The sequence below is a fragment of the Dioscorea cayenensis genome, chromosome 14 (genome assembly GCF_009730915.1).
Source record: "Dioscorea cayenensis subsp. rotundata cultivar TDr96_F1 chromosome 14, TDr96_F1_v2_PseudoChromosome.rev07_lg8_w22 25.fasta, whole genome shotgun sequence".
NCBI lineage: Eukaryota > Viridiplantae > Streptophyta > Magnoliopsida > Dioscoreales > Dioscoreaceae > Dioscorea > Dioscorea cayenensis.
Genome location: NC_052484.1, coordinates 17,178,527 through 17,206,441, shown reverse-complemented (window position 1 = coordinate 17,206,441; position 27,915 = coordinate 17,178,527). Strand labels below are relative to the sequence as shown.

The 27,915-nt window shown below is 37.3% G+C and overlaps 2 protein-coding genes and 1 pseudogene across 2 annotated transcripts; 1 reads left to right on the top strand and 2 right to left on the bottom strand.

Moving 5' to 3' along the window:
* The first annotated feature begins 239 nt into the window (after positions 1-239).
* On the top strand, positions 240-663 carry LOC120276204 (dirigent protein 19-like). Its single transcript, XM_039282928.1, has 2 exons — positions 240-372; positions 479-663. The coding sequence occupies exons 1-2, from the start codon at positions 240-242 to the stop codon at positions 661-663; spliced, it is 318 nt and encodes a 105-aa protein (XP_039138862.1).
* Positions 664-1,315: 652 nt separating this feature from the next.
* On the bottom strand, positions 1,316-3,219 carry LOC120276202 (glycolipid transfer protein 3-like). The gene is given in 8 exon segments (XM_039282927.1): positions 1,316-1,603; positions 1,688-1,831; positions 1,939-2,074; positions 2,257-2,387; positions 2,804-2,859; positions 2,984-3,008; positions 3,010-3,117; positions 3,196-3,219. Coding segments are annotated over 8 exon segments (660 nt in total). The 3' UTR covers positions 1,316-1,567.
* Positions 3,220-13,212: 9,993 nt separating this feature from the next.
* On the bottom strand, positions 13,213-18,583 carry LOC120276201 (annotated as a pseudogene).
* Between the last annotated feature and the right edge of the window lie 9,332 nt (positions 18,584-27,915).

Below are 27,915 nucleotides of genomic sequence, written 5' to 3'. Positions count from 1 at the left end.
CAAATAATAATAATAATAAAAAAGTGCCCTCCTTTCAACAAGTGGAGCTCCCAAAATGCAAACCAATTTTTTTGTTTTTATATAACCATCAAAGCCAACTTTTGAACCTTGAAGCAGTGAGCCGTGGCCTCATCTCCCACCACCATTGCCAACACCCCCTATCTCCACTGCCACTGTGACCTCCATCACCAACTTCAACCTCCCTAAAGACTAGCACACTCACCTACACTTATACCTCCATGACACACTCACTAACCGAAGTCCCACCGTCTGCCGGCAAGGCAGTCAACGTCTTCGGGGAAGTCTCTGTTATAGATGACCCCTCGCAGAAATTCCCCAACATGTCTTCAAAGCTCATCAGCCAACCTCAAGGTATCAATGTACAACCTTCACTGCAGCAACCAGCATTACTGATAACATTGAGCTTGGCATTTATAACCAAAGAGTTCAACAGCAGCTCACTTGCGTATATTGGTAGGAATACGTATCTTGAAAAATGTCAGTGAGTTGCCAGTCATCGGAGGGTCTTCCGCATTTCGGTTTGCTCGTGGCTATGCCTTGGCCAAGACAAACTCCTTCAATACCAGCTCCGGCAATGCTGTTGCCGAGTACAATGTCTATGTGATGCATTACCAGTTTAGCTTGACTGTGTTCAAATGGTAGCAATATTGTTCGGACCTTAAATCATCCTCAAGATCACATTTGATGAGAAATTTTTGTGTTTCCATCTGCAACCAAAAGTACAAATCATATTTCAAGTTAAACTGTACCTCTTGTCAGTGAAATCGAGTTTTGGTATCTCGGTGCTTTTCTTTGTACTGAAAGGCTGAAATGTCTTCAGAATCATCACCAATATCACACCTGATGAAACAAAGAAAATCCTGTTTTTCTAATGCTCTTTGTAAACAAAAACAAGAATTATGAATTGAGTTTAGCAATTCCTGTCCTAACAGAAATCTTGAGTTTGAATAACAGAGCTAATCTTAGAACCTGAAAGGCTGAAAGTACATCACAATCATCAGTATCACATTCGATAATTAAGGGTTAAATTCTAGTTTATCAGTACCTCCCCTCGAGGAAATCATGGGTTTGAATAACAGAGCTTTTTATTGAACCTGAAATTCTAAAAGTTAACATAAATAATCATCAATCTCGCAGTTGATAAGAGATCTTTTTGTATTGTTGTGCACCAATTATGTCCAAAGTTTAGCAATACCCCTTCTCCATGAAATTTTGTATTTGAATAACACTGCTCTTCTATTAACCTGAAAGGCTGAAAGTTCATGAGAATATACATCATCAATGCCACAAACGATGAGAAACAAAAGATTGCAATTCCCATTCTTTCGAATTTAAATATCATCAAAATTTTCACAAAAGACGGTGCTTTATTAGTTATATACAACATAAACTGGACAAACTGTTAGTGTTGTCTTCTAACTCCATTGCGATCCACAATATTTTTCAAGACATATATACTGTTAAGATCATTGCAGAAAACCCACACTTGGCTTAATTTACAGAGTGAAAGCTATGTACACATGACACATTGAAGAAGAGTTTGCCATTACGTAGACTTCAATCTATCCAATCGAAACTTTTTCTGCATGAAAGATCATCTCAGGTTAACAGATACGCAGTTCTAATTATGCAACTGCACTGAATCAGAAACTATAAATATACTGACCAAAATGGCTTGGATTTCATCAAGAAGAGGCTTGAACAATGATACGAATTCTTTTATATCACTTTTCAGCGCATCATAGTCCTGTTCTTGCTTCATCAGCAATGCTACAAAATCTTCTCTCTCAGGAATCAGCTTCATTGCTACCTATCACAATTAAGCTTCTTTCAAACTTAAAATGCAATGTACAACAAATTTCAGCTAAATTTTATCAGTAATCAAAATGATTTACAAGAAAAAAAAAGATGTATAACCTTGTAAGCAGCCCTTGAAATCCACCCATGCCATGGTTTTATTGTGAGTTGGTATGCTTCTTCCACCACTAGAGCAAGGCTTGCGTCCGAATCCTTCACTAGTTGTTCCAATAAAGCTAAGCTAAAATTCAGAGACCTGGTAACAATGTTCAAAACAATACATAGCCATGTCTCATGACTGAAAAACGGAATCCACTTTTACACAATAAAGTATGGAATCGAGCAAATAATGTTCATATAAATTTTGTATGCAATAGAAACACACAAAGATATCGGCCATTCTATACAAGGAAGCCGGTAAGTTGAGTAATGAAATACCTAGCAAGCCATAACACAGCTTGGGAAAAACTATCGCCTTTCCTCGCAAGTCCACTGTCGACATCGCTTTGCAATACTTCCTCCAGACTTGAAAATATTGATGGATTAGATAAGTAGATCTCTTCAACTCTCTGAACAATGAAGTACACAAACAGTATAAGCAATGCATAAATCACTGCCACTGCAGCTTTTACAAAACTTTGTTCTCATTATAAACAACTGTTTTAATGAAACAGAAACTAATTCACATTAGGTCAATTAAATCAGTTTAACAATAACATAAACCATTGTTTTACTCATCTTACATATTTTTGATTCATTTTCTTGTGAAACCAAACAACAGGAAAACAAATCCCTTGTTCTGTTTTCTTCCTCAGTTTTCCTTCAAGGCAAACAAAAACTAATTTTCCCAGCCAAACTCATCAATCTTAATCTAATCACTGAATTCTTCAACTCCAAACACAAAACATGATCTTTCATGCTAAACAAGTAAAGAAAACCTAAAATTAACTCAGAAAACAAGATCAAAATCAAACCTTTTCTTTACCTCGATATTCCTCTGCATGTCCTCTCTCAGCACAACCATTGTTGGCCCAATCTCATCTACAAAACCAAACCCAAATTCAACAATCAATTCCCACACCAGCATCCCATCACCAATCAGGTAACCTTACCTCCCAGACATCAAATAGAGCAAAAGAAGTAGGAAAAAGGATGAAGAACAAACCAAGGACATTGACAAGGAGCTTGGAAAACACACAAGAAAGCCATGGTGGGAGCCTTCTGGTCCTCATGCTGCAACAAAGACAGTTCTTTCACTGCTAACCTTATCTCTGGCCACCTTTTTCTCCATCCCTCCTCCTTTACTTCTTGTCATGGCTTCACTACTCACAATTCCTATGGCTTCCCTCCTCACTAGAGGTTTTTAAAGTCAACTACAGGAGAAGTAGAACAACTCTTCATTGCATAGCCATGGCTGCCATCATCATCTCTGTCTCTCTCTCTGTCTCAAATTTTTTATTGAGTTGATTTAGTATAATTAATGGTTATTGATAATATCCAAAATAACTGTTGATGCATGGTAAGCAGTCCAGGTTTGTCTTTTTCATGTCTAAATCAAATTTATTATTATCATTGATCATATCATCTTTTGTGGCCATCAATCTCTTCCCTGTGCAGAGATCTGTGAAATGTTTAGAAAAATATCAAAAATTTGTAATTCACATATATATTATATATTATATAATGGTCACTTACCTGTGAAGTATCATTTGATTACCTTCACAATTGAAAGATAATTATTCTTTACCCTATAAAGTGAAAGGTAAACGGATGAAGTCTCTTTCACAATAATTGAGGTGAATGATGTATTTATTTAAAATAAAAAATAAAAAATATCATTTGACATGCATCAATTACTTTCCTCACTATTTTTTATTATGTCTTTTATTCAGATTTATCTAAAGTTTTTAAAATCCAACAATTTTAAATTTATTTCTACGAGGGGAATGAAATACTATCTACTCTATTATATTATAGTTGTGGTTTTATGTATTTTTATTTTTTTAAATTTTTTATTCTTAGTTATTTTTGTGTTTTATTAGATGTTGTACAGTTTATATTATATTCTCCAAATCTATGGGCAAAAGCGGTTTGATAGGTTTGTCTTCATCTATGAATATATAATAAAAAATCAAGTATCTAAGCAAGAGTCAGAAGAACCTCTAAAGAAGTTGCCAATTATGCAGGGACTTTCCAAGATAAACATCAATTTTATATATGGTCAATCAAGTTTTTTTATTATTATAATTATTATAATTTTTTATTTTTTATTTTTATTTTTTTATAAGTAAATGACAAGCATCTATTATTTAAAAAAATAAATAAAATTTAAAAGTATTGCAAGGAAATGGCCGGTCTCTTAGGCGATCTGTGGGTGCTGGCCAGCGACGGGGAGAAGGAGCCAACGGTGGAGAGTAGACGGGCTGGTTTGGAGATGTCATATGCTCAGGCGGTGAGTTCGCACTCTTCCGAGGGGCACTGCTCGCGGGACTCGGTGGGATGCGAAGGGCTCTAAGGGTGCAGATGGACCAGAAGCATAGGGGGTGGCGAGGTTAGCTGGCTCGAAACGGTCGCGATCTCCTAAGGATGCGGGTTGTGGTAGATGTTTCAGATCGTCGCATTCCACTTCGGAATGCAGACATCAAGTGGTTTGCCGGAGGTGTGACGGTGTGGGCCATGTTGCGGCGAGGTGCAAGATGGTGTTGAGATGGGGCCCTTATTGCAGTAGGATCCATGTTCGTTCAAAGAAGTTGATGTCATTGAGCACTTAGGTGGTGAAGGAGGATGCGCATGTCAGTGTTCCAGTGTTGAATCCGACCCTGACTAGTATTATTCTTGGGCCTGTTAGATGTATGTCGGTTTCGCTGTCGCTCTCGCCGGAGGTGTCGAAGTTAAGGGATGATCTGGCGAAGGTGGCGGTGGTGTCTATTCTGGATGGTGCAGTGAATGAGAAGAGTGTGTTAGAGGTTCTTCCTTCTATCATTAACATCCGTTGGTCGGCCCAATAACGCCGATGAATGACTGTAGCTTCCTGGTGCCTTTATCAAGTCGGGATCAGGTTAAAGAGGTTTGCAAGTTGGATGTTATGAAAGTGGTAACAAAGGATGGTCTATGCTCTTTGAAGGTGGCACCCTGATCGGCGGAGTTGGTGGCCGAAGGGAAGGCAGAAGGTGTTGGTCAATCGATGTTATTGTGGAATTTACCTCTCCATGCTTGGTCATGGCCGGTGATTGTTGAGGTTCTCAAGCCGGTGGGAGATGTGATCTCTTTTTCAAATGCTTCGGTCCATCACAAGAGGTTCTTGATGGTGTTGGTTCGTCGCCGCTTCAACGTGTCGTTACCGGTGGAGATTGACTTTAGCTTCGGGATGCGTCGTTACAAAGTGATCGTCACCATGAACGCTCTACTTTTTCCCTAAATCCGCGTGAACTGGGAAGATACGTGCTCCGAGCCCCGATAGAAGAAAGGGGATGTTGAACTTGGCCTCGACTTTCTCGGGCTGAAGGTTGACCACCCCTGCCGCACCGGCTCATAGTTTCTCCTCACGAGTTGGCTAGGGAGGAGAAAGGTAAGGATCTGGCGGGGGACCAACAACCCAAAGGGAGCTCTAAACAACAACTTGAGGCGACTTCGGTAAGAATCACAAGCTCTCGTATGGCAGGCTGTGGGCATGATGGTTGTGCTCTTGTTCCAGAGGCCAGGTGTGCAGGTTCACCGGTGAAGTGTGACGAGGCGGTTGAGCGCAGCTCCCGCCGGGTGATGGATCGAAAGGCCAGTGAGATCGACGCGATGGTTGAGCATGGCTCCCAGCGTAGCTTCGGTGCCCCTCCAGTGGTGGTTGAGCACCGCTCCCATGCTGGTGGCCGGCTGGAGACTCACACGCTCGTGAGAATGGAACGGACCATTGGTCGCTCGCTGAACCGAGGTCGGACTGAGGGATACAAGGATGCTTCGGTGTCTCGGGCAAAGGGACATGGACATCGCACCGCCGTGCAATGGTTGGCCGTGTCATCGCTAGGCTGCAGTGTGCTGCCACGTGGTGAGCAAGGATGGGCTTCTGAAAAAGAATACGAGGTTGCTCGTAGGTTCAAGGGGCATGGGGTGCAGGTTTCAGTGCAGGCACGTGAGAATTCGGAAGCCTTCGTGGATTCGCTCGTGATGGATGATGCGCCAGGTGCAGTTGGCCCTTTGCATGGGAAGGATGTGAGGTCCGTGGATCCACTTCTCTTATGCGAAGTAGGCCATGAGGTGGGCCAGACGCTTGGGAGCCTTGCTAGTAGGCCTGGGCCGGGGTGTATAGTTGATCAGATTGCATCACAGTCTATTATTGGAATTGATGTGGGCCAGCCTAACTTGAAGGATGAAGAGAGGGTTGGGCTGGGCTGTGAGGTTAATTGTGATGGAACAAAAATTAATTTGGGCCAGTTGTTGGGCCAAGCTGTGGAGTCTTTAGAGGGGCTTGGGGTGAAGACGGTCTCTGACTTGGAGAAGAGAAATAATTTGATGTCATCTTCAGGTGGGCCTATTATGGAGGTGGCACCAGTTTTAGAAACTGGGGACTTGGTCCCTATGCCGGACATGACGCCACCTGTTGGTTTTTCCTAAAAATTCCTAGCTGGAATTTGGGTCCTTATTCCAGTGCCAAGGCAAACCCCACTGGTTTTGGCTCAGCAAGGTATTTCAGATACCAAAAGGGGTACGTCGGAGGATAAGGAAGGTGATGATGGTTATCATTCTTTAGAAAGGGATTCGCCAGTAGATGACTTTGAGTCGGATGATTCTGTTTGTGAATTCGAATCAAATCTAAAGAAACTGTTGCCCGGATTACAAGAGAGTTCTTCTGTGGTTCGCCCTGGCCAGGTTAAAGGCATCAGACGCAGTGCGCGGCAGAAAAAACCTTCCACCAAATGGAACGAGGATGCAGGGTTTGTTGCTGAGCCTCCACGTTCAGTGAAAAAGATATCAGCAAGGGAAGGCACTTCTGAAGATATGCCTTCCACCCCTTTGCTTATTTTTGATTGGTCTGATGCTCAAATATCGAATTATTGTAATGCTTGTGGGATTGTTTTTCCTGATTCCGATTCTCATCAAATCGACTGTATTAACTATATCCGTAATCTTGAAATGATGAAAGGCTCCCCAGTAGTGGGACAGACGGAGACCCCTGTGGAGGTCCATCAGACGGGAGCCTCTTCTGAGGCCTGCGAGTGCTAACTGTGTTTTTATGAATATTATCTCCTAAAATGTTAGGGGTCTAGGGAGATCGGCAAAGTGCTTTCTGGTTAAGGATTTTTTGGCTTTACATTTTGCGGATGTTTGTTGTTTGCAAGAATCCAAATTAGATGAGATTTCGATGTCAACTTGGAGGGAGATTGGAGGCTATAGAATTAACAATTTTCATTTTCTGCCTGCGTGGGGTTCCGCAGGTGGAATAATTCTGGGTTGGAACTCCCAGTTAAATTTGGGTTGTCTTGCCAATGTTGGTGTGTTCAGCATTTCTGTTGATTTTTGTTCGATTTTAAGTGACTCTGTTGGAGATGCACCGCTGTGTATGGACCAAATGTGAGAGCACGGAAAGGGGAGTTCTGGGATGAACTGAGGGGTTGTGCCCCGACTCTTGGTATTCCATGGGTTTTATGTGGTGATTTTAATGCGATTTTCACATTGGAGGACAATGGGATACCTAATTTTGAGGATCTGAGGCAAGCTAACGCTTTTCTTCAGGATTTAGGGCTTAGGGAACCGCCGTCGGTGGGAAGACGGTTTACGTGGACTAATGGTCAGGTGGAACCAATCTGGGTCCGGCTGGATCGTTTTATTGTTAATAGTGATTGGGCTGATTAGTTTCCTAGAATGTTCCAAAATTGCCTCCCTAGGTTAGGATCTGATCATGTTCCAATCCGTCTTGAAGTGGGCTTACATGTGACTACTCCTAGGCAATTCAGGTTCGAATTGGCTTGGTCAACGGCTGAGGGTTTTAAGGATTTGGTAAATCAATGGTGGTCGGCCCCTACACTGGTGGGATGTGGGGCATTCATTTTTTCAAAAAAACTGGCCTTCTTACGGGAGAAATTGCGACATTGGGCCAAGTATAATTTTGGCTCTATTAAACTCAAAAAGCTTACACTTTTGCATGAGTTAGAAGAGCTGGACATTGTTAAGGAATCTCAACGTCTCTCTCCTGCTGAGGCTAGCAAGGATGCAGAAATTCAAGAGAAACTGGGGGAGATTCGTGTTCAGGAAGAGATCTATTGGAAGCAAAGATCTAGATTGCAATGGCTTAAAGAAGGTGACGAGAACACTAAGTTTTTCCACGCTATTGCAAACGGGCGTAAAAACCGGAATTTCATTCCAAGGATAACAACGGGTGATGGGGTTTTACTGATCCTAAGGACATTGGTAGCATCTTTGCTGCTAAGTTTGGTCAACTGTTTGGGAAAAAAAGAGACTTCCGCTGTAAGATTGATTTTGCGGTGCTGTTGGAGAACAAACCGTCAGTTGATTTATCTGCGCTGGACCGGCAGTTCACTTTAGATGAGATCAAGGATGCTGTCTTTGGGCTGGGTGGCAACAAAGCGCCAGGACCGGATGGTTTTCCTATATAATTCTTCAAGAACCATTGGGATACGATAAAAGGAGATCTTCTGAAGCTTTGCGAGGATTTCTATTCTGGGTGCGCTAACCTTGAAAGGATCAATTGGGCTTGTATTGCCCTCATACCCAAAGTTCCCTATCCTGACGAGACGGGTGATTACTGACCCATTAGTCTTATAAAGTCCTCTCTGAAAATCATCTCAAAATTACTTGCAACTAGACTGGGAAAGGTGATGGGCCAGTTAGTTGATAAGTCACAAGTGGCTTTTATAAAGGGGAGGCATATTTTGGATAACATTGCTATGGCGGAAGAACTGATCTTTAGTATGCAAAAACGGAAGCTATTGGGGCATATCTTGAAGGTGAATTTTGCAAAGGCATTTGATACTGTGGACTGGGACTTTCTGTTGGATTTGCTTGCTGCCAGAGGTTTTGGGGAAAGATGGGTGAGTTGGGTCAAAAATATTTTGACATCTTCTAAGGCTTCCATCCTTGTCAATGGATCACAGAAAGGGTATATCCGTTATCAGAGGGATCTTCGCCAGGGAGATCCGCTATCACCTCTACTATTTGTCCTGGTAACGGATGTACTGTGTGAAATGTTTTCACGTGCCCTGCACTCTAGGGTTCTCGTGGGTGTACCTCTTGGTGAGTTGGGTAATATGTGTAATTGGAAGTTATACCCCAGGCGGCCCAGGAGGATCTCATTTTTTTGGAAAGGAGTGATTGGTAATTTACCTGCATTGCGGAGTTGTATTAGTCACATTGCTCACAACGGTGAGGATATCCTCTTTTGGCAGGATAGGTGGATTAAAGCCGGGGGCCCGAGATATCTCGTGGGCCGTAGTTGTTTCGCGATTGTCAAAACCATATGAGAACGCTCAAGGAATCGGCAGACACTTACTGACGTAGCACTTTTCTCGGATTGTTTCGAGTTGAGACCGTAAAGGATCGATTGGTTGCTACGGAGGTATTTAACACTGACAAGAAATGGTGGTCACTAACTTTGAATGGGGTATTCTCGGTGAAATCGTTCTATAATTTTCTTAATGATGGAGGTTTGCATTGTCCGATTGCTAGATGGTTCTGGCGTGAGAGGTGCTCTAAGAAAGTCAACCTCTTCAATTGGCTAGCTTGGAAAAACAAAATTCTCACTCTTGAAAATCTTGAGATTAGAAGATGTAATAAGCTGCCTACGGCAACTTGTGTCATGTGTCATGGAGGAGTTGAATCTGTTGATCACCTTTTCCTTCACTGCCCTTTCGCTAGTGCTGTGTGGGATTTTTTTGTTCGTTTGCTTCATCTATCTGATATCCCGTTGACACTGGATCTTATTTGGGGGACTTGGCGCTCCCACATAACGCCGCCATGTAGGTCAATTGGGGATTGGGTGGTTAAAGCTATTGTGTGGAATATTTGGCTTGCCAGAAATGATCATATTTTCAATGACAAATTTATGCCTGCTAGTACCATTATTTTGAAATGTAATCGCCTGATTATCTCATGGTATTCAGCAGAGTCTGATAATGGCAAGGAAAAACTTGAAGATTCTGTTTCCACTATTCGACACAGTTTGGAGATGCTGGGATAGCGCTCGGGGCAGGCTAGCGTTGACTTGCTGGCCGAGGAGGCGAGAGATCAGTTTATTGGCTAGATCGACTTAAGCTGGTGGGGTCTGGGCTGGGTTTCAGCTGTGAGGGTGTTCTCGTTTCTGTTGTAGCTTTGTAGTAGGCTTGGGCCTCCTTTTGTGTTGTCCGTTTTGTTTACTTGTACCACATCTAGTGATTTCGGGTTGTATCCTCTTTTTAAGTAATTGAAGTGGCTTTTATCCACCTTTTTCAAAAATAAAAATAAAATAAAAAATATGTACATTTGGAAAGTTAATAACTCAACCTCGAGATTCAATTTTAGATCCTCCATATTCTATACAAAGAACCTGATGCCAATAGATCAAAAGACGATTAATTGTGGTAGGGTTAATTTTTTTTGTAGGGCACCAAACTACGACAATTTCTTATTTTGAGATCCAACTAATTTGAATCGAAAATAGTCATCCAACTTTAATTTTGTTTTTACCGAGTCTACACATAAAGATTCGTACTTTTTGACGATATAGATGCCAAAAAAATTCTCCCGTCAGAGAATAATAGCGATATTGTCCTCCCTAGGTTAGCAATCTATTGATGACAGAATTTTTAATATCAGATCATCAAAAATAAATTGGATTCTCTCATATGAAAACCTAGTGAAATAAAAATTAAAAGTTGCAGTACCATTTTCGATTCAAATTAATGTTTGGACTCAAAATATGACTATAGTTTGAGTGTTCTATTAAAAATTTACTAGAATATAGTGAAGTTATACGTTAATAATGTTCATATATATATATATATATATATATATATATATATATATATATATATATATATGCATGGCCAAGATAACAGTTAAGCATGATGGGCACTCAATCTTGTTCTTATCTTAACTTCATATGATAATGTCCTTGTCTCTCTTGGCTTTCTTTAGCAAGCAAAGACCAACATTGTGGTGTCCATTTCCACACAGCATAAAAAATCTATTTTTTAATTACTAAAATCTAATTAAAACTAAATAATAAAAAAATAATAATAATAAATAAATAAATAAATAAATAAAAAGGTATATATATATATATATATTTTCAAAGTTGATGAAAGGTATTTTTAGAAATGGTTTTGGATTTGTTAAATAATAGTATTTAACAGTTTGATGGATCTCAAAAAAAGAGAGACTAATGAGACAATAAAAATTTACTGTTTTTGGCAACGGTTCTCAAGAGGTTGGCTGTGACCAAGATGTTGCTGCAATTGAAGGTGTGGTTTGAGGAGATCATGTACTTTGCATAAGTGAAGATCAAGAATGTTATGGAATATTGGAGATTGCTAGAGCTCGTTTTATACATTAATCCACCTTTAAAAAAAAAAAGGGGGAATATTTAGTAAAAGCACTAATAAATATCTTTTTCTATCATTTAAGGAAAATAAAACTATTATGATGTTTGGTCAGCGTACAAAAACATTTTAAAAATTTTCATACAATAACATCTTAGAATTAAAGAAATTAATCATTCTCCACATTAAAACAAATTGGACAAATAGAGAACAAAAATTGATAAGAAAGTAATATATGTCATGATAATGAAACCATTAATAATAAATATTATGTCCAACTAATCATACAACTAAAAATATATTTCAAAATATAAAATACCATAATAGGTCATCTCTACTTTAAAATAGTGACAAATTATTATATACTTATAAGAATATATTGCAAATATTTGATATAGTTTTAAGGGTAAAAATATAGATGTAATTTTATAAAAATATAGATCAAACTTTCATATTTTAATTTTTTTTAAATAATGGAGAAAAAAATCACTTGATTCAAGTGATTAGTGGCACAATCACTAAAAATAAGTCTTCTATGGGTGATGTTGCAACTCACACTCACGCATCATAGAGACATGCATTTATTGTTCTTTTTCAAAAATAATAATAATAATAATAATAATAATAAAAATAAATAAATAAATAAATAAACAATAGTGTAGGTTTTTATTAAAAATAAAAATTTTAATTGACTCTAGGTTATATATATATATATATGCAAATATAATAACCTGGTGTATATTATGTTGTTGATGAAGAGAAATTGGGAAGAACCTTGCAGATGAAATTCTCAGCTTGAATTCTAAAGGAATCAAAAGAACTATCGTTCACTTTATCAACCAAAGTTCTACACACAAGCACAAAAATAAATAAAATCATGTATATATATATTAATTAAAAGTTCAATAATAAAATTCTCATATATTTCATACTCTAGATAGAAGGACCCAGGCACCAGCAAACTTATATTTCATACTCTAGATAGAAGGACCCAGGCACCAGCAAACTTATTCTCCCAAGTAAATATATCAACTTCTTCATTTGCTCCAAGTGATTGTATATAGTTGACATAGGCCTCGTCATTTGTTGCTCTCAAAAGCCATGAAACTCCCCATAATTATTCATCCTACCAAATATCAAACTCTTAATTAAAAATTAATCTTAATCAATTTCCCAATAAATAAGACCGAGTTCAACTTAATTAATTAATCAATCAATCAACTACCTTGTATCCGAATTACTATATTTCCCTTGATACTTAACTGCAAATTCCATTACCTGCTAGATACAAATAAAATATATTATTTTAAATTAATGATAAAAAAAATAATAAGTGTACTTATATATACCCAGATTCATATTTTTTAAATTAACTGATATTAAAACTATAAGTAATTATATTTTTATCGAATAGATTTCCCGAATAAGTTTTCCGAATGACGTGGATGCCAAGTTGGCATCCATGTTTAGGATTCACGTTAACATCCACGTCATCCTTTTTTTATCTCATTTCTTTTTAAAAAAAATTAATTTTTTTTTATTAATTGTAAATGATAAACTGAAAACTCCCCCCTAAACCCTAAAGTGTAAATCATAAAGCTGGTGTTTGTGATTTGCTGTTTAGAGTTTAGGGCATATGATTTAGGGTTTAAAGTTTAGGGTTTAGTATTTGAGTTTAAAATTTTAAATATGATTTTAGATATGGTTTAGTATTTGGTTTATAATTTTTTTTAAAATTTTAAGAATTTAAAATTTTTTAAGGTTTAAATATAAAATTTATATAAAAAATAATAACGTGAATGACAAGTTGGCATCCATGTGATTCGGAAAAAAATATTTGGTAAAAATAGCATCGTTCTATAACTATTAGTTATTCTAAAATCATCTTCATAGAAGCACTCAACAACATTGTTGAGTACTTTTTATCAACTGTTCGGAAAACCACTGCCGCATCTGATAATGCCGCTACAGTCTCTCTGAAGACATCAGAGCCCGATTTCTCCGGTGAGACAAAATAAAATGTTCTTGAAGGCATTCCCAACACTAGTGGTCAGCATTGGGGTCTCCAACGGCGACATAAAGCTTGCCGAAGGTGGCAGTACATGGCGGGGTTGAGAAGATAGTCTGTGACCTAGCAGACAGTGGCGCGGACGGCGTCGAGGTTGTTTGGAGGCATGCGATTGCCAAACTAGATTATGGCCCATGAGAGCATGGTGGTGGCGAAGGTCATTGGGAAGTTGAAATTCGCGTTGTCGCAGCTATCGCATGTGAGATTCACCTTGGAAGTGAGGAATGATTTTTAGGTTATGTTACTCAATAATGTTTTTTTATCTAGAGGTTTTTTTTTTCAATTGATGTTTTAATTATGAGTAATGATATTTAAATCAAATTGATAGGCCGAATATTGGTAGTCCGAATGACGTAAATGCCAAGTTGGCATCCATGTTAGCATCCACTTCATTCATTTTTTTTTTTTTAAAAAAAATAATTTCATTTTATCATCTAAACCTTAGTATAAACGATAAACTGAAAACCCTTTTTTAAACCCTAAATAATAAATCCCAAACCTCATAAACCCTGTAGGGGGTTTGCGATTTATTATTTAAGGTTTAGGGTTTAGTTTTTTTGAATTTTAGGTAAAATTTTTTTATAATATTTGGGTTTAAGAGTTAGGGTATTAGGGTTTAGAGTTTAATATAAATTCTTAAATTTTTAAAAATTATGAAATAAAGGTTTTAGATAATAGAAAAGAAATTAAATATTTTTTTAAAAATGATAGATAAAGATTTACGTGAACGTTGACATGATGCCAACTTGGCATCCATGTCATTTGGACTACCAATTCGGCCTAAATAGTATTACTCTTTAATTATATCTATACAATGGTAATATTTAATTAAAAAAATAAAATTTTATTAAAAGATATTTGGAGAATATTATTTGTTTTTTATTAATTTGTGAATTATTGTTATAAATTCCCAAACTATTTTTCATTAAAAAAATATAATATATATATATATATATATAACTAAAATTGCCTTTAAATTATTAACAATTATTAGGTCTAGAGATTGAATTGATATCATGTGACAAGCCAAGGAAGATGACATGGTAAAGGGAGATGACGTGGTAATGGTGACAAGGATGATGATGTGGTTTATGCATGGTGACATGGTGCATGAAGACATAAAAACTAGAAGATCATGATGCAAGATTATGTTTAGAGAAATTCCTCTCATTGGTTCACATGAAGAATAACAATTTTTGGAAAGAACTTCAAGGTAAAAAAGGATCTCACTTAAAAGAGTAAGTTTTATCTTAGGTATGATTTTATCCATCTTTGGTAAGATCCAGGATGATGAATAATATCTTTGGTAAACTCCTTTTATGAGAGGTTTATTTCTAAAGAGGGGAGTAATTAATTGATTAATAAGATTATCATGAAAATTGCATGGAACATAAATTAAAATGAAGGTTATTTATGGGTGGAGCTATTTAAGGTTACAAGCCATATATGATGAGATGTGATTGAAGATTTGAAAACCCAAGCATGGATGATTGAAGATTATGTTTATAAGATACTAAAGGCTAAACATGGATAAGAGGAGATTAAGTTTAGTACAATATATTGATGGATCAATTGAAGATCATAATTGAAGACCAAATTTGGAACAATTTTGGACCAAGTTTGGAAAAAAGATCGGGAGATCTTTGGTGGCCATCTTTGGTGAGATGGTTATTCGCGCCTTGGTGGGTGCGACCCTCGGGAGAGGGGCTTACAGAAATGACGTGAGGAAGAAAAGTGGTTGTAGGCAGGAGGAGCTCGAGACAAGTCAATTGCTGTCAGAAGAAGAAGAAAAACCACAAAAACTAGAACTTTCCAATCTTATCTCTTAACTTAAATATCTACCAAAATTTACTGTCAGTCCCTGAAAATAACATTTCTTACAAAAAGGTCCCTAAAAAGCACCAATGGTCCCTGAATCATAAATAATTTTTCAAAAGGTCCTTACAAAATGTCCCAACGGTCCCTGGATTATAACATGGTATTTCCAAAAGGTCACTGCAGCCTTACCTTCCAGTTCTTGGTTTTGAGAAACACTTCATGTCAATCCTTTTTTTATTACTCATGAACCCAAAATCTTCTAGAAACTTTCACACTTAGGTCCTTGTTCTTTACACTTGGGGTTTTTCAACAAAATTCCTCTACAGGGAAAAAAAGTCTTATTGCCACGGTGATAATATCTTGAATATAATTTTTTTATAGGTATCCAAAGGTTCAGTGTATTGCATTGTGTATCTTACCTCTTTGTATGATTGGTTGTGTGTGTTTTACTTTTTTGTGAGATTAAGTGATTACTTTACGCATACCTAACCCTCCAAGACTAACAATAATTGCAAAGCATTAGTCAGAATATTTAAGATAAATCCTAAAACATAATGATCATGATTTCATTATGGACCTTGTGGTTATTTTATAAGTGTTATTTATTTATTTATATACAAACACATTTATTTTTATTAAATAAATTAAATAGAAAATGTTTCATCCTATTGGAAAACATGAAAGTATCAATTGATATTTTGTTTAATTCCCAAATTAAAGGGTTATGGTTCATATTTATAGTTTCTTCGCATTTCTAAAAAACATCAATAAGAAACTGAAAATTAACTTACATTTTAACCAATGTTCTAGTAAAACTAAATACTTTTTAGTATGTTATTTAATGCTTAAAACTACTCCCCTCCCATAATTGGTATTTCATTTCTCTCTCAAATCAAATATCAAAGAATACATAGTATGTTTAAGTTATTTTTAAAAAAATAAAAATAAACTAGTCCTTACGAACATATAATAAAATAATACATATAAACAAACAAACAAAAAAAAACAATATATATATATAGAGAGAGAGAGAGAGAGAGAGAGAGAGAGAGAGAGAGAGAGAGAAGATGAGAGGAGCACATTAGCTAATGAACCATCATTGAGTCCAGAGTTAGATCTCCAAATGATCTTCTGTTCAGAAGGAAACCTGCCTGATCTCTGGCCTTCAAAGAACAAGATCGATTTCTCCAATGCATCAATATAGTTTGGATATGCATCAACATACTTCCTAAACAAAAATAAACCTAAAAGAATCAAAGGAAATATCAACCTAATTGAGTCCATTAATTGATCCTCAATGCTCAACCAAGTCACTATATATATAGCCTAACAATACTCTAATTTGAGTCAAATCCAATGCTTTAAAAAGTATTATGTATATTTGACTATTGTCAGTTTTACTATTCAATTTGGTTCATGATTCTAGGGTACTGTCTATCAGATGAAGTAGAATTAAATAAGTTCTTGGGAACTTAAAAAGGTAGTGTATTGGACTTTGATGTTGAGATAGATCTATAATCAAATATTATTATTTTTGCCTTACTTGATTGATATGAAATTAAAGTGAAAGTGGGAGAAGATGTTATTTGGTTGATTCATGAACTTGCAGCCCGTTTGGATCATGGATTGCACTTTGGGAGTGAGAACCACTTGCATTTAGGGGTGGACATGGGCCGGGTAATCCATGGGTTGGTCTGAGCCCAACCCAAAAAATATAAGATCTAGGCTTAGAAAGTTGGCCCAAAGAGTTGGGTTGAGCTCAAATATGTAAGCCCAATTGAATTTCGAACTAAGCTTGGGTCAGATGAATTTTAGTCCAACTTGACCCTGCCCGGCCCGAATAAATAAATTATATATATATATATAATAATAATAATAATAATAAGACATGTTTGAAAATATTAGATAACTTTCTAGACTTTGCTTTTGGTTTTTTAATATATATATATATATGTGTGTGTGTGTAGGGATGTGTGCATTCCTTTTCATCTAGTTTTGTCATTTTTTTTAATTGCTTACAAAATTTTAGGGATTGTAATAGTAGGTTTTATTTAATTATTTCTTTTATTTCATAAAAACTTATTTATTTTTTGGATTGGGCTAGGTTAGGGCTGGGCCTAATGAAAATCAAATGGGAATGGTTTGGACTAAAATAATTTAGCCCCAACATGGCCCAACCAAGCCTCTGCCTGAATATATGGGTTGCATTTTTGAGTCTAGATCAACCTCGACCTGACCTAGCTCACCCCATGTCCACCCCTACTTGCACTCATAAATTCTTAACCCATGTTTGGTAATAAAAAAGGGCATAAATAGTGTCTTTTTATGGTAATGGAATTAATTCTTAACCCAACATCAAGCTTCCTTGGTTGGAGAAGACTCGTCCTCGAGTGCAAAGTGTCATTTGTTCTATGATAAGGAGAAAGGATCAGATACATAAAAGTCTTAGAAACTTCATATTCGGAGGGAAGGTCGATCTCATAAGCATTCTCACCAATTCTCTTCACCACTTGAAAGAGACCAGCTACTCTTGCCCTTAATTTATTGTATTTCCTTGGGGGAAACCTTTCTTTTCTTAAATGAACCTAAACAAAGTCACCTGACTTAAACTTAACATATTTGTGATGCTTGTTTGTTTGCTCGCAATTTATCTCATTCTGTCTCATAATATGACCCCTAACCTGAGAATGCAACTTCTTGATTTGAGCAGCCCTTTCACTTCCTTCACTGCTGAAAGAATTAGGAGTGGGAAGAGATGCTAAATGGACTATTAAGATTATTCCCAAAGACAGCTTCAAATGGAATGCACTTAGTAGATTGATTGATGGAATGATTATAGGAAAACTCAATTTGTGGCAGCAATAAATCCCATTATCAAACTTTCTTACCTATAAAACTCCTGAGCAAGTTTCCCTAGATTCATATTGATAACCTCAGTTTGCCCATCTGTTTGAGGATGAGCTCTTGTACTAAATTGCAATCTGTGTCCCAAGCTTCCTCCAAAGTGTATGCCAGAAATGACTCATAAACTTTGAGTCTCGATCAGATGTGATTGTTAAAGGAATTCCATGCAGTCGCACAATTTCACGGAAGTACAAATCAGCGATGTAAGAAGCATCTGCAGTCCTGCAACACGATACAAAGTAGGCTATTTTAGAGAATTGATCCACTATTACCATCACCGAATCTTTATTCCTCTGAGTTCTTGGCAATCTTACTACAAAATCCATGCTAACATCTTGCCAAGATACTTGAGGAATTGGAAGAGGGTATATAAACCTGCATTTTGAGAGTGACTCTTAGCCACATGACTGATAATGCACTTCTTTACATACCTCATTACATCTTTCTCCATTTTTGGCCAATAAAACTTATCTTTTATGATAGCAAATGTCTTGTTTCTACCAAAATGTCCTCCAAGGTTACTATCATGGGCCCCCATTAGAATGGCATCTCTCACAGAGCATTGAGGAATATACAAGCAATTCCTCTTGAAAAGAAACCCATCCTGCAGAAAAAACCGGTTGTATGGTCCCTTTAAACAGTTTTCCCAAATGGTACCAAAGTAAGGGATCGCTCTTGTACAATTCTTTTAAAACTTCAAACCCAACAACTTTATTTGAATAGTGGACAGCAATGTGTATCTTCTACTCAATGCATCAACAACTTGGTTTTGAGAGTAGGCCTTATGCTTAATGATAAAACTATAGGCTTGCAGAAATTCCACCCACAACACATAACGTCGGTTCAACTTACGCTGGCCGTTTATAAAATTTAAAGCTTCATGATCTAAATAGAGGACAAAGGGTTTTGAAAGGAGATAATGACTCCAATGGCCCAAAGCATGAACAGTAGTTTAAAACTCTTTGTCATAGGTAGAGTAATTCTTGAGGGAATCACTTAATTTCTCACTGAAAAATGCAATAGGCTTCTTCTCTTGACTCAGAATAGCCCCAATACCGACATTAGAAGCATCACACTCAACCTCAAAAAGTTTTTCAAAATCTGGAAGTGAGAGAACCGGTGCTTCAGTCACCTTCTTCTTTATAAGTTCAAAGCTTTTATGTGCTTCTTGATTCCATTTGTATACACCTCCTTTCAAACATTCTGTAATAGGAGCAATAATAGTGCTAAATCCCTTGATGAATCATCGATAAAAGGAAGCAAGCCCATGGAACCTGATATCATGGATAGACCTTGGTTGTGGCCAGCTTAGAATGGCTTCTAGCTTACTCAAGTCCATCTTCAATCCATCTTTAGACACTACATAGCCTAGGAAAATAAGGCTATCAGAGAAAAACTCACATTTCTTCATATTTGCATAGAGCCTTTGTTCCCTTAGGGTGTTGAATATCTTATAGAGATGATCAAGATGTCTCTCCTTGTCTTGGCGATACACCAAAATATCATCGAAGTAGACAATAACAACCTTCCCAATGAAAGGCTTGAAGACATCATTCATTAAATGCATAAAGGTGCTAGGTGCGTTTAAAAGGCCAAAAGCCATAACAACCCATTCATAGAGACCGTCCCTTGTTTTGAAAGCCGTCTTCCATTCATCCCCTTCTCTCATCCATATTTGATGATAATCGCTACGGAGATCTATTTGAGAGATGATAACAGCCCCATGTAATTGATCCAAGAGATCATTCAATCGAGGAATAGGATAGCGATAGTTGATGGTAATCTTGTTAACACCTCGGCTATCAATACATATGCGCCAAGTTCCATCTTTTTTTGGTACAAGTAAAGTAGGGGCATCACAAGGACTCTTGCTTTCTTTCACAATTGCCCTTAACTATTAGTTCTTCAACTTGACTCTGCAACTCTTCATGTTCCTTCGAACACATCTTATAGGCTGCCTTATTAGGAATCGCCAAACCAGGAACTAAATCAATGCAATGCTGAATACTCCTCAAAGGCAGGAGACCTGGTGGCATTTCTTCGGGCACCACATCAGAAAATTCCTGAAGAAATGGAAGTATGGAAGTACAATAGCAGGATGCTCACATTGTTCTTTATTAGCTTCAAGCATTACCAGAATATATCCTTGCTTGATATGTTCCAACTCCCTCAAAATTTCAAATTTAGAGAGCAGAGCATTCTTCACCCATTTTGAAGGCTTGGAGTTGACATCTAATCTTGTTGGAGTCAATACAATCTTAACATCATCTTTGACAAAACTATATGTGTTTTTATAACCATCATGTAGAGTTTTTCTATCATATTGCCATGGCCTTCCCAAAAGCAAGTGACAAGCATCCATTGGCACAACATCACACATGACTTCATCCTTGTATTTTCCACCAATTGAAAATTGGACAAGGCATCATTTGCTCACCTTTATTTCCTTTTTCTTTTCCAGCCAGGTAAGTCCATAAGGATGCGGATGGTCCTCTATTTTCAGCTGCAATTTGTCCACCATGTCGCTAAAAACCTATTTTCAAAACTGCCACCGTCTATAAACACATCACAAACATTTACCATGACAAGTGCATTGTCACGCCCCGAACCCGGCTCGCCAGGCTCAGTACACTGACAAACGGCCACACACCAACCAAGCCGAGGCCCAGTAGGCATGCAAGGCCTCAAAACCTGTTCTCAAAATCACAAAACCTAACAGAAGAAAAACTAGAAACAAGAACAAAGTTCAACACTAAAAGAAATAACTAAATGTTTGCACAGTCAATACAACTTTATTTAAATAAAACCTATGCCCACAACAAACGGGACTTATTACATGCTAATAAGATTGACGGTGACCCAATGATCCTTGCTAAGCTATCCGCCACTCACCCTTACTCTTGATCTAAAAAAAAATTAACAACAATATTTATGAGCTTGACAGCCCAGAAAGCACCACTAAAAATATAGGGATAATTTACACAAAATCATAATTTGTTGAAAATGCAAAATAATAAATGTAATTTGTTTCAAGTAAACACCAATGTCAAACACTAAGCATATAGGTCCCCCAAACGACTATTGCCAAAACAAAATCGCAAAATTCATATATTTACCCTCGGTGACCCGAGACAAAATTATCAAAAGCCATATTTTTACCCTCGGTGACACGAGCCAAAATTATCAAAGGCCGATATTCTTCACCGACGGCAAGCGGTGGGAAACTATAGTTTGTAGAACAAAATACGTGTCTCGACACGGTCAGTGTTTAACCCCCAGTGATAGGGTTATTGCATAGTTAGTTGAGGACTAGTTTCTATATCAAAGTACTTTATATTCGCTAAACGATGAACTAACCAAAATTCAAAACAAGCAAAGTACAAGAATTTACAGCAACATGATCCCATTTTTGTCATATCAAAATACACCAGTTAATGAAATACAAACATGAACAGATAATAAAAATTAATAATACTCTTTAATCAAAAATTAAATAAATACCTGAAATTCAAAATAAATAAATAATAAATAATCAGAACTTTAAAAACACATGAATTATTCACAATTTAAACAAATATCCGAAATTAAGAAATTTTAAATAATTATAAATCAATACAGTATATAAAATTTCAGAAGATATGAAATTTCAGAAAAGGAAAAAAAATTAGGATTTAAATGAATTATCTTGAAATTCAAAATTTAACAAAGTCAAGATTGCACAGCACATGTAAACACTTCAGATTCTAAAGAAGATCATCAATTTGAAATATTAAATAAATTAAATTAATTCCAAAAATAGTATTAATTATATAAACAACATTTGAATAATAAACAGAAACCTAATTATCACAAAATAAATAAATAAAATACTGATTTTCACAAATTTATCTAGTTTCAAAAGGTCTATATACGTAGTATAATTTATATGTGGATACTTACCTAAATGTCTCCCAACTCCAAGACTCCAAATCAGATTATCAAAATCAAGCACTCGAAGGAAGCCCTAACAAACATAAAACTAATGAATACATATCAAATTCCTTAGGGTAATCTATGGAGTGGAAACTAAGAATGAGAATAAGCAAGATCTCACAACCACAATTAAAATTTCAAGCATCTACCTTGGATTTCTCGTCACAAAATTCAACGGGGAAAATATCAAGAGCCTGCCTCCAAGGTCACCACACGACACGAGAGAAGGTAGGGTTTCCTCCAGTTTTCTACTCTCCTTTTATTTAAAACAACAAAACAAATATTGCGTGAAGATCCTCGCTCAGGCGTTACGGAACCATAAATCAGATCCAGGAGGCTGGGATAAGATAAGGATCTCCCTTTAAAATATAAATAAATAGATAAACTTAACTAAAAGTAATTTAAATTTATTTAAGAGAATGGGGTCTACATGCACCAAGTATGGAAGATGTTGTGACGCAACCAACCATCTTCTTCTGTGCGTTGAACATTCATACTTCGGCAAACAAGAAGTTCTCCTTCATCTGCATGAACTACCTTTTCCATTTGAGAGCATTCAACCTTGTCGACATTGGATCCTTCCTCAATTTCCTCTTCGACAAGAGAAATTATCTTTCGATTTGGGCAATTTGTTGCAATATGACCATATCCTTGGCATTTAAAACACCTTCTTGAACTTGTATTAGGAGAGCCTTGTTGCTGAGAGCTTTCACTCTTATTCAATGGCCTTGAAATAAAAGGCTTTACATTTTTAGAAGGCCTAGAGGTTGAGGAACTCCCTTGGTTAAAAGAGCCTCCTTTGCTTAGAGAACAAAAACCACTTCCCCGAGTTTGTTTTAGTTGCCGTTCAACCCTCATAGCAAGCTTACAAACATCTGAATAAGTCCAATATGGTTGGAGCTGCACCATGTTGCCTATTTCAGTCCTTAATCCTCCAAGAAATCGAGCAATAATCTGCTCTTCATGGGACCACCACATCACATTTGATCATCAAATAATCAAATTCAACAGTATACTCTTCAAATTGTGAAGCTTAAGATAGGAATCTTGTTGATAGCTTTCAAGCAAAAATCGTCTCTTTAGTTCCCTCTTCATCTTCTCCCAAGAACGAATAGGATGCCTTCCTTCTCGAACCCTTAGTCTCTTTAAGTTTTCCCACCATAACCCATCATACTCTTGTAATTTTAGAGTAGCTAGCTTTACCTTTTAATCATCAGACACATCTTTAAAATCAAATACTCTCTCGACAATGTGAAGCCAATCGACAAACTAGTCAGGCTGCATTCTTCCTTCAAATTCTGGAATATCAACTTGATGTCAAATTCCTGCCTATAGACTGTGCGTGATGGGTGGTGATTGCTATATAGGCCACTACTTTCTCCAGAACTGGAAGAAGAATAGAAGAGATCCACACCTTCATTGCCACTACTTTCTTGATCTACACCTACATCACCTAATGGTTGCTCTCTTTCTGAAGGCTGCAAGCATTGAAGTTGTTCTTGAAGCTGCTGTACTTGCCTTCTTATATCTTCCACTTCAACATCATGGATGTTTCTTTCACGAACTGGTGATGTAGCAACATCAGGTATATGGCGACGACGACCGGCCATTCGAACCTAGGCTCTGATGTCACTTGATGCGGAGCCAAGTGCTACAAAAGGGAAAATATTCACAAACCTGGTGCTTGGAAATGCTTCAAAACAGGAAAAGATCCACCACCAATCGACATCCACGAATGGATACAGGATCTGACAACTCACCACCCTCCGAATCTACCAAAGGGATATAGAGTTAGGGGTTCTCTCTTCACTGGCCTGCAAAACCTTGAGAAAAAAGAACAAGGAATGGGCATATCCTCCTGCTCTCTAAACAAACAATAGTCTCTTTTTGACATCCCAGTTAAGCATTAAAACCCTTGGAACACCCCTCCAAGCATAGGGAAACTAAAAGATTAACAAAAGTATTAAGCTGATACACACTTAGGAGATAATTAAAATTAGAGATAGTGCTACAGAAAAAGGAGGGAGATGAGACCTCCATGAACCAGTCATCTTGACATGTCTTCAGTCTAACAACCATAACTTTCTCTAGGAACCTCCAATTAATGTAATATTTGTTGCATTGGAAACTAGACTCCCTTGGCTTTCCAACTATGGGTCATATGCATCTTTTGGACAGCGCAGTTATTACAGATTTCACAATGAAGTTCATCAAAGATAGGATGTCCCTCTGAAAACTCTTCAATGTCCAAGTGCTTAACACTTGGCCTTGTTTGCTCTGCTCCTGCATCACAGTTTGACAGTTCCATGATGTGTTGTAACACATTGATTATTCTGTGATTCTGTGATTATATTTGTGGAAGTAGTTTCAAGTTATTTTTGTGTTGGTAAAACATTTTGTAGCCAAATGCATTTATACATTAGTTTTTGTGGTGTGTAGTGAAGGAAATCAGTTTGTGCTTAATGCATATATCAAATTTGCTAGAAAGAGTTGCTAACCTTCCATGATCGGTAACTAAAGAACTACATGTCTTTCAAAGTTGTGTTATTCACATTTTTTATAGTTGAAGCCCCTTCAAATTTTATATGGCTACACTGCTTCTACATCAAGTAGAAGTCCAACAACAATTTGTGAAGTGTGCATGAGCATGGACACTTTATAGTTTGTCATAATCCAATATTGTATGGCTAGTTAAGTGGCATCATGCATGCCAAGGATTTTAGTTTTTGGAATATTAGTTGCTTCTTTGTCTTGGAAGTATCAATCAATTTTTTGGTACCCTTTACATGTTTAGGATTGTATGGCTGGTTAATCCAATATTGTTTGGCTAGTTAATAATAAGCTCCGCAAAACAAGCTCCGTGGTCTATGAGAAAACCTCTAAATGGTCCTAACTATTTTGTATATAATATAACCCTCCAATTTGTTTATTTTTTTAATTTTCAAATTGTTCTAACAATAGTGAGAGTCAAGTGGGCTTTTCCCAAAAACTAAAAAGTCATGTTGGTCCTTGTGGGTGGCTTTATGATTTGATCCAACCATGTGATGTGCTTGATATGGTATGTATAGTTTAGCCAATTGTTCAACTGGTTGGATCATCGGTACAATGAATCCATCATTGTTCACAATTGTTTAATTTTCCATGTGTGAAGTTGTAATTAAAGACTAAGTCATGGACAGTAAGACATATGAAATGTCTTCCATAACAACCTGCACTAGTGTATACCACCTCATTAGAAGCCATCAATTCTGGGTTCTTTAGGTTGTTCGGCTATGAGTGTCTAACTTTTGATGTTTTTCATGTTTTTAGTGGACATTTCTAGCTGTACTTGTGAGTGTTTTCTTCTTTCATTCTCTTGGACTCCACAGTTACAGATCTTTGTTTACAAACAATGCATGGACCTTGTATTCACACTGAAAATAAAGTAGCCTTCACCAAAAAGAAACTTCTAGAAATTGAAGCAAAGCAATCAAACATGTGAGATCTCTTGAAGTTGTTTAACTTTGCCTCTATTGAATTTAAATATAGCATATAGTGAAAATCTCTTTTTTTTTGGTGTGTAGATAGACCACATGATCTGTCCTCAAATTTCTAGAGTTACGCAAGGGCTTCATAGGGTGTACAATTTGAGAGCTCCTATCAATTTCAATTGTCATAAGAAATATTTCTTTAGCTATGATCTTGTGGAGAAATACTTGACAACTCCATAAGCTTTGCAAGAACTTTTTGTAGTGCCTTTCCCAATATTAATTACTTTAGGTTATGCCACACAACTATGGTGGTTGTGATAGAATTATGGGGTGTGTTGGAATATGATTAAAGATGGTGCTATGATGAACAGAAGTGTAAGGAGATTAACATTCCACCTCAGAAGATATGCCTGTTATGGGAGAGTATGCTGAAAATCTATTCATGATGAATGTTTTTGAAGAACCTATACTGTAATACTATACAGTGATGTGTATCTTGTTTTGTTTTAATGAGCACAGTACCATGCATTAATATGCACGTACTGTGCGAAGTTTGCAGTGTTATGCTTTTACTTTGTTTTTTGGTTGTATTGTAGTGTGGAAGGTAATGTAGTTCTACTGCTACTTCTCCATAACAAGTGTGTGTTATGCTGTGTGTGAGTGTGTTTGCACTTCAAGAGGTCTACAGTGGTATCAGAGCCCGGAAAGAAGGTGCTCGATGTATAAGATGGCTTCTAACGACAACACAGTGAGCTTAACTTAACCCTGTGTCCCTTTGTTCAAAGGTGAGGGATATGCACGTTGGAGCCTTAGGATGAGGACTCTGTTCAAGTCCCAGGATTTGTGGGAGTTGGTTGAGAAGGGTGTGGTCACTAAAGGTAATGACGAAGCTCGATAGCGGGAGAACCGAAAGAGAGACACCAAGGCAATGTGTCTCATTCAGCAAGCCGTCGACGAGGCCATCTTGGACCGAATAGCAGACGCCTCCACAACAAAGGAAGCATGGGAGTTGATTAAAAATAAATTTCAGGGCTCATCTTGGGTTCTTGCAGTCAGAAGACAGTTGTTGAGGCAAAGTTTTGAGACACTCCAGATGAAGGATAACGAGAACATCCAATAGTACATCTCAAGAGTTGTAACAATCGTGAATCAAGCTAAAGCTCTCAGAAGCAAGATCTCACAGGAAGAGGTAGTAGGCAAAGTGTTGAGAAGCATTGCACCAAGGTACATCTATATAGCTATTGATATAGAGGAATCCAAAGATATAACTAAACTATCTCTAGATGAATTGAGCGGTTTGTTGTAAGCACACGAAGTCAAGCTCAATGGTTTGTATGAAAAACTAGAAGAAAAGGCCTTCTTCATGAAGGGTGAAGCTTCTGGTGTGAGAGATGGAGGTAGAGGTGGCACCAGAGATGGTTTTAGGGACAGAGGAAGAGACACATATAGAGGAAGAGGGTGAAGTAGAGGTAGAGGAGGACTTAACAGCCCAAGAACATACAACAGATGAAGATAAGAAGATGCACAACAATGAATAAAGGTCATACGGAAGCAACATACAGTGTTATAACTGTAAAAGGTACAGTCATGTAAAGGCGAACTGCTAACAAAGGGAGAAGGCAGCAGAGAAATATGCACATGCTACAGTTGAGAAGAGTGAAGAAGCTGAGGAAGAGACAACTAGCAACCTGTTCTTGGCCCTAGATTAGTGTTCGACCAGTAGATCAACTGGTATGGCTTGTTGATAGAGGTTGCTCTAACCATATGATGGGTATGAAGAGTTTGTTTTACGAACTTGACACAATTGAGAAGCACTACAGTTCGCTTGGGAAACAATAAAGAGATTCAAGTGGCCGAAATAGGCACAATAGCACTCCATACATAGGAAGGGAAAGACCAAACTCCTTCATGGGGCACAGTATGTTCCATCACTAGCGCATAACCTGCTGAGTGTGGGACAATAAATGCTAACTGGGTACACTGTGATGTTTAAAATAATGAGTGTATCATCTTGGATGGCAAGACCGGAGTGCCGGTGGTGACAGTTCATAGAATAAAGAATAATATGTTTCCCACGTCGATCTCTAGAATCAAGCAAGCTAATGTGGTGATGAGGAATGAAGAAAGCTCTGCAATATGGCATATGAGATATGGCCATTTAAGTCAACAAGGTTTACATATCTTGAAGCGAGAAAGCATGGTAATTGGTCTTCCAGATTTTCTCTCATCCAATCAGTGTGAAGCTTGCATCCTTAGAAAGCAGAAGCGTGTCACCTTTCCATCAGAAAAAGCTTGGAGGGCAAATGGCAAGCTACAGTTAGTCCACGTAGATCTTTGCGGG